The 16,786-nt window shown below is 34.8% G+C and overlaps 2 protein-coding genes across 3 annotated transcripts; one reads left to right on the plus strand and one right to left on the minus strand.

The window, feature by feature from the left end:
* The first annotated feature begins 4,276 nt into the window (after nucleotides 1–4,276).
* Nucleotides 4,277–12,806, plus strand: LOC134257161 (HCLS1-binding protein 3-like). 2 transcript variants are annotated; one of them, XM_062739806.1, is made up of 7 exons: nucleotides 4,277–4,356; nucleotides 4,522–4,684; nucleotides 4,950–5,157; nucleotides 6,066–6,198; nucleotides 6,892–6,992; nucleotides 11,365–11,512; nucleotides 12,314–12,806. In XM_062739806.1, exons 1-7 carry the CDS (start codon nucleotides 4,331–4,333, stop codon nucleotides 12,651–12,653), a joined length of 1,119 nt encoding a protein of 372 aa, XP_062595790.1. In that variant the 5' UTR covers nucleotides 4,277–4,330; the 3' UTR covers nucleotides 12,654–12,806. The 2 variants fall into 2 exon arrangements, with proteins under 2 accessions (XP_062595790.1, XP_062595789.1); XM_062739805.1 differs by having other exon boundaries at nucleotides 6,889–6,992; nucleotides 12,314–12,802.
* A 510-nt stretch (nucleotides 12,807–13,316) lies between these two features.
* On the minus strand, nucleotides 13,317–14,899 carry LOC134257162 (uncharacterized). The gene has a single exon (XM_062739807.1). It carries the CDS (start codon nucleotides 14,654–14,656, stop codon nucleotides 13,409–13,411), a length of 1,248 nt encoding a protein of 415 aa, XP_062595791.1. The 5' UTR covers nucleotides 14,657–14,899; the 3' UTR covers nucleotides 13,317–13,408.
* Between the last annotated feature and the right edge of the window lie 1,887 nt (nucleotides 14,900–16,786).

Raw genomic sequence — 16,786 nt, forward strand, 5'->3', positions numbered from 1 at the left:
AAGGAGAGGGGAGATAGTAGAGAGATGGATTAGTTATAGGAAAGAGAGATCGAGCGGGTGAAGAAAATTAGAGATTGTGCATTGGTGATCAGAGGGAAGCAGTGGATCTTGAAAGAGAAGTAGTGGATCTCACAGGCACCTGATGTTACTTATTTTTCTTTTTAAAAAAATATATACCCATGCCTTAAATGTTTATTATTAGGTATGGGTATATTTTTTTTCTTAAAAGAAAAATAAGTAACGTCAGGTGCCTGTGGTGGATCTTGATAGAGAGAGGGGGAGTGAGTATATTTTATGTTCAAATCACAGTCACCTGACTTACTTATTTTTCTTTTAATAAAACAAATATACCCATACCTAATAATAAACTATATAGGTATGAGTATATTATTTTTGTTTATTATAAGGTATGGGTATATTTTTTTTATTAAAAAAAAGAAAAATAAGTAACGTCAGGTGCCTGTGGTTCATATAGAGGGTAATATATCGGGGTCAACTGGAAAGAGGGAGGGAGAGAAAGATAATGCAGGTGTGAGAGATAGAAGTTCGGAGAAAGGGGGTGTGGGGAGAGTTAGGAAGAGGAGACAGCGTGATTGAGGATCGAGATAGGGGGAGGTGAGAAAAGTGGCACAAAAGTAGAGTAGTGGGGAGAGGAGGTTTGGGGGAGAAACCTATCATTTCTTCTTCTTTTTTTATTAAAAGTTAAAGCGAATTTGAAATAATGTTCAAATTTCTGATAGTAGTCGGGAAAGTTCGGTTAGCCCGAGAGTTTTTTTTGGCCTTTTGGGCGGCTGCACTGGACTTGCGATAGGCTGCTGAACTGGACTTGCGATTCTCACCAAGTTATCAAAATTTGTGAGTCCTAGTTTATTTACTTTTATTGGTACTGCCCAGGGAGTGTCTGGTCTCTTGGCCTTGTAATTCGTCTGACGGCTCTGGTCCACGTCTTGTCTCTGGTCTTTGTTTCGTCTTTGGTCCTCGTTTCGTCTCTGGTCCCAAACACCAGTTGGATCGCTGGCTAATCCTTTACTGGGGGCGACGTAGAGAAATTAAGGTTATCGTGTGGAATTATCCCAGAGGCGTTGTTAATCCTTTGGTTCCAGTCTTGAGGGAAGTTATTAAAGGAATTAATTGTCGCTATGTAATTGCGGCGGTGATATGTCACCAATGTCGGGAATATAAAAATCGTCTTCTAAATATAAATCAGTCTCCAAATCCCGGAGATCCCGATCTTCCCCTTTGAGTGCAGACACGTCGGGATGTGTTTTAGAGATCGATCCAGGAGAAATTAGACTAGGATGATACGTATCCGGATTAAACAGTATTTGCCTGTCGTCTAAATCCAGCTGCACAAATTTCTTCCAGGGAAACAACGGCACTCGCGAAACTGCCCGCCTCAAACGCTGCAATGGTGTTTCAGTCTTTGGTGCTGGCAAATTTTCCATAAATTTGTAGAAGAAAATCGGATTCTCTACCACTTATTATAACCAGGTCAACCTCATCCTGGACTCCGGCCTATATGAAGCTTTTTTCCTAAACCTCAACCATCAAAGTTTGAGGAGGCAGAGTCCCGAAGGACGTTGGGCCGATTATAAGTTTGTTCATTTACACCCGGGATCTTGGCTATTGCAGTGAGAGGAGACGCCAAGTTAAATAACTCAAATAATCCTTGAGCTGGGTCGGACAGACTCAATTCAGTTTTTTTTTTTTTGTATTTTATTTTATCTTCAATATCCCGTTCCTTTTGACCAGAGGACCTTTTCTGCCCAGAGCGGCTCACGGGCTCTAATTCTCAACCTGTATAAAATGAAACGGAGACAGACACAATCCAGCTCTTGTCTTTTATTAAATAAAAAAAATCTGATTACATGAAATAAACAAGCTAATTCAGAGAATTCGTGTCCCCCGCTTAGGGAAAAAGTCGGCTCCCCCTGACTGAATTTGTAGAATGATTAAATGTATACATGAAGCAAATAAAATACATGTATGTCAATATGCATATAAAGATTTGATTGCTTATTCTTTATTATGTGTATAGAAGATTTTTTTATATGGAATGTTTATCACACTGTAATGATGATTTTATAACCTCATAATTTTTTTCATTTCACATGCTGAATAATATCATTTAGTAAAAAAACAAAAGTATTTAAAAAAAAAAAAAAGGATTGATCGAGATTCGATCCCACGACCTTTCACATTTGAAGCGAAAGACATAACCACTAGACCACGGAATCGCTCTATACGGTATGAAGTATATGCAGAATGAAGTCACATACATGTATATATTCATGTTTTCATGTTCGGTAGTCTCAAAATTTTACACAATCCATGGTGTTTGATTTATTTAGCCTTTATTAAACAGTTCTAATAGATGTAATAAGAACAGAAAGTCCGCCGAGAATCTGTTTTATACGCAATAACTCTCCTCATGCCCCTGTGCTAAAAATAGCGACATGTAATACTATAAATACTAATGAAACAAACGGGGCGGGGCACTTTGAGAGGGGCGAGAGACGTCCTAGGGAGTTTTGGTATAAAATTACATTGCATAAGCTCAAAATCTTCTTGAAATATCGCCCGGAAATGATAGTATTACACACAGACAGAATGTATAAATTTACGACCTTGAACTTTGACCTTTTGACCTCAAAATCAATAGGGGTCTTCATTAGGCCACAGGGAGTTGTTATATAAAATTTCATTGCAATAGCTCAAATGGTTTTAGAGATATCGTGTGGAAACGAAAGTGTTTTAACAGACAGAATTTTCTTATTTATGACCTTGACCTTTGACCTTTTGACCTCAAAATCAATAGGGGTCTTCTTTAGTCCATAGGGAGTTGCTATGCTAAATTTCATTGCAAAAGCTCAAAGGGTTCTCGAGATATCGTGTGGAAACGAAAGCGTTACAGACAGACAGAAAGTCGGACGGACGGACGGACGGACGGACAAACCCAAATTAATATCCCCCACTTTTCAAGCGGGGGACAATAATTTTACACACAATACTAAACCTTATAATAAAGATTACTGTGTTACAATAAAAACTATCTAAATATGTAAATAAACTAAAGTAGATAAACGAAACCATCTGAAAACTTAATAATTTTACAAAAAACGTGCAAGTCTACAAAATAATCTTACCTGTATAAAATGAAACGGAGACAGACACAATCCAGCTCTTGTCTGGCGTATGTCCGTCGTCCGGTCATTTTATACCCAGATTAACTTCCAGGTTCAAAGCTCAATTCCCAGTAGTCAGCGTCTTTAATTAATCCTAACCAAATCCATCTTTTCACCAACACATGAATAACTATCTTCCCAATGATTTACTCCTTGGAATTTTCCGAGTGAAAAGTTAAACTTATAGTGGTCAGCATTTTTAATTACTTTTAACCAAATACATCTTCATAAACAAGAACGAAACAGTTGCATTCCCATGATATCTTTCGTGGGACCGTCCGGGATAAAAGTTTTATTTATATTGGTAAGCATCTTTAATTACTTCCAGCCAAATACATGTACATCTTTAGATACACAAGTAAATTTTATTGATTCTACTGATTTATTTTTAACTTCAGATCTCGCATCTGCTATCTCTTTAATCCGAATAGTGCAAACTCATAAAATCTGTTTCATTTTTATATTTACTGCAATTTTTGTTATGATAAGTGTATCAAAATTTAAGGTCAAGGTTACGAGGTAAAAAATTATTGTATATTTGAAAATACCTTGCCACAGGTATTGTACATGGGGAATATGAAAGCCCTATCTCTTTTCATTCAAAATTAGCAGTTTATCACGATGTTTAAGTTTTTGTGCCAGACGGACAAGATGACAAACTGTTCCATGAGACGGACAGACGTATGAGATTTAATCCATTAACCAAATGTAAAAAGCAATGAAAAAAGGGGACCTCCCCCTTGCACCCTTCTTAATGCCTGTCACTCCTGATACATGTAATACGAGTCTGGCTTATAAAAATCGGGTTGTAAGAAAAAAAAGTTGCTTTTTATACGCAACGTGTACATGTATATATATATGGCCCTCTCCAATAAAAATGTAAGCAAAAATATTTGTAATATTGATTTTCTAAAATTGATATTGTTAATAACTATTTACACATGTACATATAATTGAAAAGTATTTGTACTTCTCAGGAATATAGTTATAAATTCTATGTTATTATTAACACATTTTACTGTACAAGTATGTGACACCTGACCTAGAGCTTATTATAAATAAAATCGGGCTCGGGATAACAAAATTTAAGCAACTATAAACAAAACGTGATGCGAAGAAGGTGGGCGTTTCTGTCTTAAAATAAAATGCCTTCGGCAACAGTAACAGTCAGGTATTTAATAGTTATAACTATGTTAATTGATGCACTGTATTTTAACATCTTCTTCTTTCACAGAATCAATTAATAAATTATTAAATACATATATCAAAACTCTCCAGGATCAAGTTTGAGTAGCTCTACTTTTGGTTTATAATACCTGTATACTTTTATATGTAGGGAGTTAAAGAACAAAGAGACTGGCATTGACATAACGATTCCCCGCATCACCCAAGAAAAGGGGCTTCTACAGTCAACATATGAATATCAGGTCGTAGTGGTGTCTAATCTACCGTTCTTCAAAAGTCCAAAACACAAAGAGAACGACGTTGTTCAATTCATGGTAAAATGATTATATCTTATCAGAGGAACTCCGGGGTGATCATTATACATGTAACTATTATTGTTTAAAGCAGATCTTATTTTAAACATGCAGAAAAGGCAGGTTCACCCATTTTAGTTTGAAAAATATATTTGCTCTGAATTAAGTACATGTCATGTATAATTAGAACTTGCTACCTAGGCATCAAATTAACATTAAATTCATAGACGTGTAGAACATGTGACTTTCTCTTGTAACTGAAGTTAATAATAACTTAATTTTAAAGGTAAAGAAGAAGTTTGCAGAGTTTGAGGACTTATGGTCCAAGTTATATGAGAAGTACCCAGCTACAGTGCTTCCCCCTTTACCAAAGAAAGCCCTCCTGGTGAATGATAAGGTGGCAACAGATAGGAGAGCAGGCTTAGAGAGATTTCTTAGTTTCCTTGCTGTTACCCCTAAAGTCTGCACTTCTTCTCTATTACTGGAATTCCTAGGTATATATTTTACTAACAACTAGGAAATAAGTCACTTTGAACAGTCTATCCAAAAAGCACCATTCTGTTGGACAAAACAGGTGAAAATCTAATTAATCTGATGCACTAACTGGTAAAATCTGTCCCTTTGTCCAAGGTTTGTTTTTTTTTTCATAATTTTTTCAAACATACTTCTGCCACATTTGTTCTAATATTTCAGTTTCAGGGAAGAAAAAAGAAACAACTTTGTTGATTGTTTAATGTGTTATTTGTTAATTGATTATCATGATATAAAGAAACATGGTTATGATCATTATGTGATAAAAGTTTATGGAGAGAACAATCATAGGCATTTATGCCTGCTGTTCAATCCTTTTCTTAATGAATAAAATATATTTTAAACTAATAAAGTTTTTGGACAGGTGAAAATTCATTACGTCCTGTGGTATTTTTAATTTGCATGTGTATCCCAATGTCTATTAACGATAATTTTTCTTTTTTGGGGAGACTGCTTTGAAGAAGAATTTTCATCAAGATTTGATTTAGTAGGGTACATTACAAAAGTGGAGGGTTGTCGGGGGTTCCCAAATGGGAGGGGGTTAAGGTGGAGACCCAGAATAACCTGGGGATTATGCCAATAAAAGTGGAGAATGGAGGTATTCTCCAGCCGCCGGGTTTTACATGTAGGGATAACCTTGTGTTCATGTTTATGCTCACTTTTAAAATTGGCTATTCCCTAAATAAACAATGTCAACGGAACCCACAGTTTTTCTCAACGTTGAATATAATGTCACAGTGAGAATTCTGATGATGAATAATCAATGAAATAAAAAAATTGAATAAATTTTAATGAAAAGAGATGAAAGACATTGTGTTACTTAGAAATTATTATTAGTTGACCGGAAATTAACAGATAATTGTTGCTTTAGGTGTTAATGCAATAAAAGCTGGAAAGTATACACAGGAAGGACTGAAAAATGAAGAAGAGACTGAGGACAAAGATAAACAGTCAGATAAACAGTCAGAAGATAACAAAGAGATAACGTCAGAGGCTAGTAAAGGGTAAGTAATTATAATGACAAACAACGTAATAGAAAAATGGGATTTCAGAATATTTACTCTTTTAAAGATTAAACCATTGCTCAGACAATGTTCACATGAAGTCAATATATCTATGGATCAACCTCATGGAAGGGCAACATTTGTATTATAATATAAGCACAGTAGCAGCTAAAATGTGTAAAAAAAAAATCCTGCTTACAGCCAACAGAGTAAAGTAACTTGGTATATACTGTAAATGTTACTGTATTATATTTAGCGTGTACGATATTTGGCAGAAATTGATTTTTGAACACGTTAGCGTAGATTTGATTTAGCGCATTTCTCAGTGTTCCTATTTATGTGTAAGTGTGCAAGACATTTAGCGTTGTACTTGAATTAGCAGCAGATTCACTCTGCCAAAAGCGCTAAAAAGAATACACAGCCAAATGTAATACGTTTACAGTAGCTGGAATATTCTAATCACCTTACCTCAATTACTTGGTACTATGTTAAGATATGTAATATAAAAAAATCTTCCTCTACAAACCTTTCTAAATATAATTTATTTAACATATATATCCAATAAATCCATATTCTCTTGATTTAACATTTTTTCTCACCTTTTTCTGTCCATTTCAATGCATCCATGAAGCCAATGAGAGCATCAACTGATTTTAATGATTTGTTGAGATGTTTGACATTCTATCACAGCAGTGGTCTGTTTGAGGAGGAGGAGGAAGAGGAGGAAGAAGACTTATTTAATGATGAGGAAGACACAGAGGTCATCCCTGAGATAACAACAAGAGGAGGGCAGGGTAAGTGTTCACATGACTTATTTAATGATGAGGAAGACACAGAGGACAGGGTAGTAAGTGTTCACATGTCTTATTTAATGATGAGGAAGACACAGAGGTCATCCCTGAGATAGCAACAAGAGGAGGACAGGTTAAGTGTTCACGTGAATTATTTAATGATGAGGAAGACACAGAGGTCATCCCTGAGATAACAACAAGAGGAGGACAGGGTAGTAAGTGTTCACATGTCTTATTTAATGATGAAGAAGACACAGAAGTCATCCCTGAGATAACAACACGAGGAGGACAGGGTAAGTGTTCACATGTCTTATTTAATGATGAAGAAGACACAGAAGTCATCCCTGAGATAACAAAAAGAGGAGGACAGGGTAGTAAGTGTTCACATGTCTTATTTAATGATGAGGAAGACAAGCTGTTATCCCTGAGATAACAACAGGAGGAGGAAAGGGGAAATATCAAAATGTCTTTTTGGGATACAGAAGATTTTTTCACTTTGTGAGTATAAAGAGTATTTGTATTAAGGGGATTTTCATGTTGCAGTTTTAAATCCAATTGTTTTTAGGTGGACAGTTGTGTATTTATTACTAAAAAACCTATTCACTTATAATTTTGATCTGCTTTTTAAAATCACATGAAATATTAGGAAGGTTTAGATTGTGATGTCACATGACATAATGTAAATTACTTGCATTTTATAATTATGTCTGAACATAGTGAATATTTAACCATAAATATAATCCATTATTTCAATCTGCAATATTTATAACATGTAAGTCATTTTTACATGCACTAATGCTATGGCCATTTGTGCGGTGTGCGGTGTGTGTAAACTTTTTAGAATATGGGCCATAACTCAAGAACCCCTTGGCCAATCAAAACCAAATTTGTCACAGGATATCCTTGGCCCAAGGGCTACCATTTGTACTAAAATAAGGGTTGAGACCCTTAAACAAGGGGAGATAATCAGGAAAACAAAACCAAAAGTACTGGATGCTAAAAAATCTTCTTCTCCATAACCACTAGGCAGATTTTCACCAAACTTACATACAAGGATCAGGATATGTCGAAGATTAAAATTTGCACGGGGAATTACCCTGGGGCAAAGGGCGTGGTCTCAAGGTCACTTCAAAGTTGACCTAAATTTACAATTAATAAAAACGTGTATATTTTGCTTATTATAAGGACTAGGATCATTAAATCTTATAAGTTGATGCATCTTACGACTTCACATCATGTTGACTCAAAAGTAGGTCACGGTGACCTACTTTTTAAATTTTGCGGGGATTTGTTTTCAAATTAATTTGAAGGCATATTTTGGACACTTTAAGGCCTATGATCATCAAACTTTGTCAGTTGATGCATCTTGGGTCCTCAAACAATTTCAACTTAAAAGTAGGTCACCGTGACCTACTTTTTGAACTTTATGACTTATCTTTTTAAAAACATTAAATCCCATTATTTCAGACACTTGGAGGTTTAGAATCATCAAATCTTGTACTTGGATGCATCTTGGGACCTTAAAACATATTTATGAAAAAGTAGGTCACTGTGACCTACTTTTTGAATTTTGCCGACATTTGTTTTCAAATTGTTTAAAACACATATTTTGATTACCTTCAGACCTATGATCATCAAACTTGGTCAGTAGATGCATCTTGGGTCTTTGAAAAATATCGACTAAAATGTAGGTCATGACGACCTACTTTCAACATTTTATGGCTATATTTAAGTATCTTAGGTATTTATTTTCTTTGAATCATCAAACTTTGTGAGTCGATGCATATTTAGTTTTCGGAGAGTGACGACCAAAAAGTAGGTCACAGTGACCTACTTTTGACATTTTATGGCTTGATTCAAGTATCTCCTGTACTTATTGGCTTAGAATCATCAAACTTTGTGAGTTGATGCATCTTGGGTTTTCGGAGAGGCTGACCTAAAAGTAGGTCATAGTGACCTACTTTTGACATTTTGTGCCTATAATTAAGTATCTCTGGTATTTATTGACCTAAAATCATCAAACTTTGTCAGTTGATGCATCTTTGGTTTTCGGAGAATGTCGATCAAAAGGTAGGTCACAGTGACCTACTTTTGAAGATCTCAGGTGCGTATTAGCTTAGAATCATCAAATTTTGTCAGCTTAGGCATCTTGGGTTTTTGGATAACGTCGACCAAAAAGTAGGTCACCGTGACCTACTTTTGACATTTGATGGCTATATTTAATTATCTTTGGTACTAATTGGCTTAGAATCTTCAAACTTTGTCAGATGATGCATCTTGGGTTTTCAGAGAATGTTGACCAAAAAGTAGTTCATGGTGACCTACTTTGGAATATTTTTCAATCAAAAGGTAGGTCACTGTGACCTACTTAGGGTATCTTATAATTATATTATAATATCTGCAGTCTTAACTGGCTAAATATTATCAAACTTTGTAAGTTGATGTATTTTGGGTCTTATGATACTAATAGAGTTGGTGGCTTCTAATAGAAGTGATAGATTGAATGTACAATTTATCAGAAGAGTGATTCAAGGCCCTTGGGCCTCTTGTTTTCCTTTTTTGAGTGAACATTTGTTGTCAAAGCCAATTACCTAGTGGTGAGAAAAAATTTGTAAAGGATATATGGGTGAGAGGTTACTGTGGAAGTGAAAATTTCATCAATTCATCAAGGCATTGTCAAGATAGCTCACTGCACTAATAAAGTTAAAGATAACAAGATCAAGATGACTCTTACAAGTTTTTTTTCTTCAATTTTGTTGGCTTCTGTTTTCTTTTTATGACCCATAATCAAAGACTTAGAGGTACATGTATATAGTTTTTGTCCTGTCCATCTATCTGTCTGATTATTTGTTTGTCTGTTTGTTCACAAAAACTTTAATCTACCTTGTCCATACATTTTAGTGGGTGTGACAATGGCATTCATATTTTCCTTGTATATGTATTCCTTGTGACAAGACCTTTCTTTTTTCACCACCAAATTTGACCTTTTACCTTGGAGTTTGACCCACTTTTACCAAAAATTACTACAGTTTTACCTTGGTCAACACTTTTGAACAGTTGCTTCTAGGACTTTCATACTTCACAAGTGTATTGATTGTTACAATACCTTTCAATGAGTGTAAATATTTTTTGACACCTTGACCTTACAGTTTGACCCACTCTTAAAAAAAACTCTAACCTTGACCATTACTTTTGAACAGTTATCACAAGGGCTTTCATTTTTCACAGGTGTATTCTATATGATAAGACCTTCCTTTGGATGCCAACAATTTTGACTTTTTGACCTTGACCTTTGGAGTTTGACTTGCATCTGAAAAAGTTCAACCTTCGCCATTTGCTACCATATCGCGGTATCAGTGTTTCACAAACATGCTCTTTTAAAAATGAGAGTTACTAACCTGAAGATAATGTGGCTAGGTTTCTAAGGACAGAATATTTTTTATCATAGAGTTTTTAAAAAGTTTTTTGTCAAAAACATTAGGTCTACAATTAAGGGAGGAAGAAGGGTTTGGTTATATGAAACTTGTGGCTGTTATTTGGTTAAGAAGTCAAATTTTAACAAATTACCATCAATTTGGGACTGAAAAGGCATTTTGTCTGTCCATCTGTTATATTGCTATTGTCTGTTTATAACACTAGTCTTTTGTTTCCAATTAATATCTCAAAAAGCTTCTGGACTGTTTTTAATGAAATAAATCAGCTTTCTATAATGAAAGAAGACTCAATTTTAAGGTCAGGTTTAGATATTTATATATTTTGTGTGTGTGATTATCTAGTAGATGCAATATTACACAAAATCTTGCTTTTGTAATGAAATTTAAATATCACAACAGTTACTCCTAATAGCCTAAAGATAAACTCTGACTTTAAAGGAAAAAAATCAAAGTAATTAAAGTTAAAAAATTCATATATTTTACAATACCTGGATTGGTACATATTTTTTTTGATACATTTTTAAAGATTAAATGTCATACTAATTAACATTTATTACCTGTAAAATTTCATACATTTTACAACACCTGAATTGGTACATTGTTGTTTGGATACATTTTTTTTAGATTTAACGTCGTATTAACATTTATTTCATGTATTTTTTGTCAAACTCAAATGTCATTCGACAAAAAGTAGCATTTAACTGACTCTAAATTTTACTTATTCAAGAATTGTGAAGACTAAGTTAAGGCACATTTTTAAAAAAAGATAAACTAAAAAAGTATTAAATTAAGTTGCTGTAAATTTATTGCCAATATCAACCGATATTGATCGGTTAAAAGATAAAATGATTAGTTGGATTACATCTTTCACGCCTATAAACAGTGTCAATATTAACCATGCAAAGATTACATGTAAGATATTTTTTTAACAATTTGACCAGATTCAGATACAAAGCTCTTTGACTATCCTGTTCTTGGCGGGAATTTAGAGGATGACGAAAAAATGTTCTTGGTGTCCGACAACAAAGAACCAACAGAACCAAGCTCGGCAGCTCTTCAGCAAGAAGAGGATAATTCAGACCTTCTGACGTATGTATTTTATATTGTTTTAAGTTGATACTACCACCACATACATGTTTATTTCAGAGCTGAATAAAGGTTTTAAAAGCTGTACAAATGCACGACTCGTCACGAGCTTGGGAATGTATTTGTACAGGCAACTTGTGCCAATAATATTCACAAATAAAAATTCAACAACTCCTTTATTATATAGCTAAAACATTTCCTCATAATTTATAATAATTTAATCATTAATTATTCTAACTAAAAAAAATCAGACTTTTTGAAGTAACGGCATTTTATATCATTCCAACGACCCTACCGAGCGTTATGACTTGCTTATTTAGGATTTAGTGGCAATAATATCAATCTGATTAAAATCAGATCTTTGTTACGCTCCGAAATTCTGATGGTCGCTGTAAAATCAGATCTTTGTTACGCTTCGAAACTCTGATGGTCGCTGTTTGTACAGAATTTGGGAGCGTAACAAAGATCTAATTTTAATCAGATTGCAATAATATGTACTAAATTTTTAATAAATAGGGCCTAATTTAATTTTTGTGTGAAAATAAAGACATCTTACCTCGTTACCACTTCTTTTCTTTAATTTACTTTTGAGAGAATGACCAGACGACATTTTTTGTTTACAATGGGGCGTTCGATTTTGAACGCTTGTGTTCGGAATGTTTCGGACATACTCATATACGTAATACAAACTCAAGCGTTCAATATAACACCAAGAAAATTTTCTAAATTTTTAGTAGCTTTTTAATAGAGTTTTTTTTTAGCTATATAATAAATGAAGTTACATGTACAATGTATATTTTACAGTGTTGAAGATGACTTGGATGAACTTTTTGTTAGTCAACCCAAACCAAAGATTGAAAGTGACGAAAAAGCAAAAATCAATCAAACCCAACCCAAACCGTTACTTAAACCTAAACCAGGACCGGCAAATACATTGTCGGAGAGCCAAAAACCTATACTACGTCCTAAACCTAAGGTTGGATTAAAACCAGAACTTAAACCAAAGCCAGTATCAAAACAGTCACCCGTGATTCCATCCCAAAGCGAGGATACTTCCGGTATAAGTGACCTAGATACAGATGATATTATGAAGTATATTCAAAGTGCCGGAGAGACGCAAGAGGACGTGGACTTGTTTTCCTGATTAAATCTGCGCTCGGTTTAGTTTCTTCCGTAAATTGTTTCCGTTATTTAAAAAAATATATGTGCCATAACTTGTTAAATCACCACATACATTGTATACATGTAACGATTGACACAGTCTTCCGTGTTTCATTTGATCATAAGAAATAAACATGTCACCCATATTTTGTTATATTTTTAATTAAAATCAAGTTCTTTTTCGTTTTTCCAAAATATGAATAAATTTAATTGTTGATGTTTTAAATTATCTTGCACTCACATCAAGTATCTGACACAGAAAATCTGATTATACGCAGAGAAATTGGAACCAAACATGGTATTTATATATACTAGTATTATTTATGTACACTTTAACTACACAATTGTATGTTTCAACTGCAGGTAAAACTAGAAAATTGTGAAGATTTAATTTATTGAGACTTGCAATGAGTAAAAGATTAATATATATTAATTAAGTTATTTCATTTCGCATACGCTTAATTGTTTGTTACATAGACTGTGGGGTGGTGCAATTCTTACAAAAATTAATGGCACTAGTAAAACCATCAAAAGTTGAAATGAGCGTTAGGTACATGCATTAATAAAAAAGGATATATTTTATCTTTCGTTGTGAGTATACCAAACTACTAAAGGCTAATTCTAATTTATTGGATTACTATACATTAGCATTTAATTAGCTTGCTATACCTCAGCTATCTGTGCATTAAAAAATTAAAGGTTTTGAAAATTCAATGAAATTATTAAAAATTTAAACTACTATTTTGCACACCTACAACAACATATTTTTCGAAGTTCTTTACGAAGTGCCCGATCAAAGAGTCCATAAAAGAAAGGATTGCTTATATTGTTTACAAGGTAAAACCGATACAGGAACAAATAAAAAGCTATTTCCTGATCCGTTAGATTAGACCAAAACTGGTCATCTAAAGACTCTAAAACATTTAAAGTTATCCTTGGAATAAAGGATAACACAAAAACCACGGCTATCAACATGAACATCCAGGAACACCGATGAGTTCCAAAATGTTTCCGTACAGTTGGTATAGCTGACTTGAAAGCCTTTTTCTGTATTTCTGTAAAACTACTTCGGATCTTTTCGGTTGTAGTCATTGGAACACTGAGAAATGTAGAATTTTGAAAAGGGCTTGATTCCTCATTTACTGGGGTAACTGGTGACGAGGGTGCCTCAGACAGGGAATCAAGAAAAGGAGAATCGAAATCGAGGCTGTCTCTTTGTGGCTTCTTTCTAGTCGGGACTCCTCCGCTGTCTGATGGTGGATTCCATTCCATTGAATCTCGGTTGCTGCGTTTAGCAGCGGACGTTGCGGAGCTAATTCTTCGTCTGTATTTATGCTGTCTGTAGATTGTACGTCCTATCAGGATGTAGAGAACACTGATTGCGATAAGTCCGCCGACAACAATCACAAATAATACTGTGTTATACAAAAATAGAGCGGTTCTGTCAGAATCTGGTCTTGCACCACATCGGTATCCTTCCAAATTTAGCTGACGATTTTCTATCGTAATTTCTCCATAGAACATAAAGCAAGGCAATGATAAGATAATGGAAAGGAGAATAATTGATATCAATGCGAAATGTTTGGTCTTTATTGTCATTTGTTTCTTGAATGGTCTCACGACTTTCAAAAAGCGCTGTACTGCAATGACGAGCAACATAAATGCTGCACACATTGTAGTAGCTTGAGATGCAAACCACAAAATTTTACAAAGTTCATCTCCTTTGAATCTCAGTGGAATTATGTTTAAAGTCATGGCATATCCCACCCCTACAACACATGCAGACAAATCCATCACAGCTAGATGGGGTATAAAGTATCTGTCATCTCGAGGCCCCTTCATTCGGAAGTTATACACATAAATCACAACAGAGTTCCCTAGCACACCGATCAGAAGATAGAACCCCAGAATCACCGTGTTGACTGTTAAAACCTTTGACTTTTCGGCATTCCAGTCCTCGAGTGTATACAGTTGAGTGTTGTTCATGTTGTACAACAAGCCCGGATAACTACTGTGCTTGTTTTTTATCCATGTTATTAAGTGTTCTGGTTATGAATGTGCAAGGTTGACGTTCTCCGGCGCTGTAAAGTTATTTTCCGGAGAACTCGGAAATGCGAGAACAAGTCGAACCGTATAGTGATAATCTAGCCACGCTGTCACATAAAAGCACGAATAAGGACGTTTAAGTAGTGGTATCCTTTTGATTGAAAATATAATATAATGACCAATATAAGATCCTTTTTTGGTCATTTGTTGTTTGTTCTGCTTTAATATACCGTGATATTCTTGTATAATTGCTCTTTTCCTCGCTTGTTCGAATGCACTTAAAAAACGTAAAATGAAAAGAAAATAAGATTTGCTATCAAGCATATTTTTATACTTCAGTTTGCTTTTATAATAGATACTTAAATTTCTATCCCTTGTTTGCAAAAAAAAAAAAAAAAAAAAAAAAAAACTTCACGGCATGATTTAATCAAAAATTATGAAATTGTAACAAGTTAAAATGACGAAGATCTAGAGGAAAAGAAACTTCGAATTTTCAAATATTAATTGCGAAGAATAAAGATAAGTTTATCACACACTCATCCCAAACATATTGCTCTAAAGCTCTTATTAAACATGCATTTTTCATATTCGCGAGGTGGCACACGTTAGACCTTTCTTACTCTCTGATCTTACCAGTGGTTAGTTTATTTTGAGCAATTGCCAACAGAATTTAGTCAGTGATTAACTGGCCAATATTTATGAAAACTGACCAGCGGTTACCTCGGAAAACGGTATACAGTGTATATAAATGTTATTTGAGCGACCCGGTCAAAATCTGTATTCCCTTTTGACGTGCACTCATGTATTCGATCGATATAGTGTATACGTCGTCTTCCTTGCCCTTTAACATGGAAGTAGGAAGTGTAATCAAAAAGTTCACAAACTATTTGAATCGTTTCTATAAAAAAATCAAGTCTTGTTTCAGTGTTCTTTTTTTAAGCAGGTCCCTCTTATGTGCACACCACTGTTCTGGCTACATGCACAGAAACACGCATGGTTCAAGTGTTAACAGTACGTGACAAGCTTCTTAGCTTACTGTAAACAGTGGTCCAACAATTTTCAGGAGTCTTACATCCCTTACCATGCAGGAATAGCCTATTTTGTCAAAAATTTCTTTCCAAATCTCACAAAAAGGATAGGTTGATTAGGAATTAATTTCCTGATGTGCATGAACCCCAGATGTCCATCTAAACCTGTCTCAATTGCAACTACTGTCTTGGGTGTGTCGTGTATTCACTGAAGACCAAGTATGAGCGAATTCTATTACCTACTTACTTAGTCCTCTTCGTGCTTTGTGCACATATATGTAAGGCCTGAACACTTCCTACATCAGCCTCTCTCAATGCTCTAACATCCTGCAATGTTCCTATCCTCCTTTATTCATCAATACATGGTCAAGTTGGTTCTGTGTGTGATCATCTGGTGAAGTCCATGTTAGTTTATGGATGTTCTTGTGCTGGAGGATGGTGCTACCAACAACAAACTTATTTTCTAGGCAAAAAATCTACTAGTCTACTACCATTGCTGTTTATCTTACAAAAGCCATGTTTCCCCATTATGGGTTCTTTTCCTTCATTGTTGGTACCAACTTTTGCATTAAGATCACCAAGTATGACGAGTCCATCATGAGCCGGTGTATCCTCCACAGCTCTCTGCAGTTCTTCATAAAAAAGAATCCTTTTCCTCTCCTTCTTTGTCTTCTGCAGGCGAGTAGTAGACTACAACCGTCAGTTTAGCATACAGTATTTTGAATAGAATCCTGCAGAAAGAAGTCTGTCATTGTACGGTTTCCAACCTAACATGCACTTCCCAAGTATAGTATCAGATGACCAGTGAATTCTTATATCCTATCAGATTTGTAAACAGTCTAAAATGAATGATCTTTTTAATGTGAAATTTTTGTGGATAAAGAACAGTATTAGAGCTCGAAAGTCCATCCAAACAACACAAATTAGGTGCAGAGTAAATAAGGACCTTTGAAATATCAGAAGTAGGATCAGATGGCATGGAGGTGTGAGCATCCTATGCAGACTGGTCACATATGACTTGTGCTCTTTGTCATGATCGGAG

The sequence above is a fragment of the Saccostrea cucullata genome, unplaced genomic scaffold (assembly GCF_032062105.1).
Source record: "Saccostrea cucullata isolate Sc308-1 unplaced genomic scaffold, CSIRO_AGI_Scuc_v1 ctg14, whole genome shotgun sequence".
NCBI lineage: Eukaryota > Metazoa > Mollusca > Bivalvia > Ostreida > Ostreidae > Saccostrea > Saccostrea cuccullata.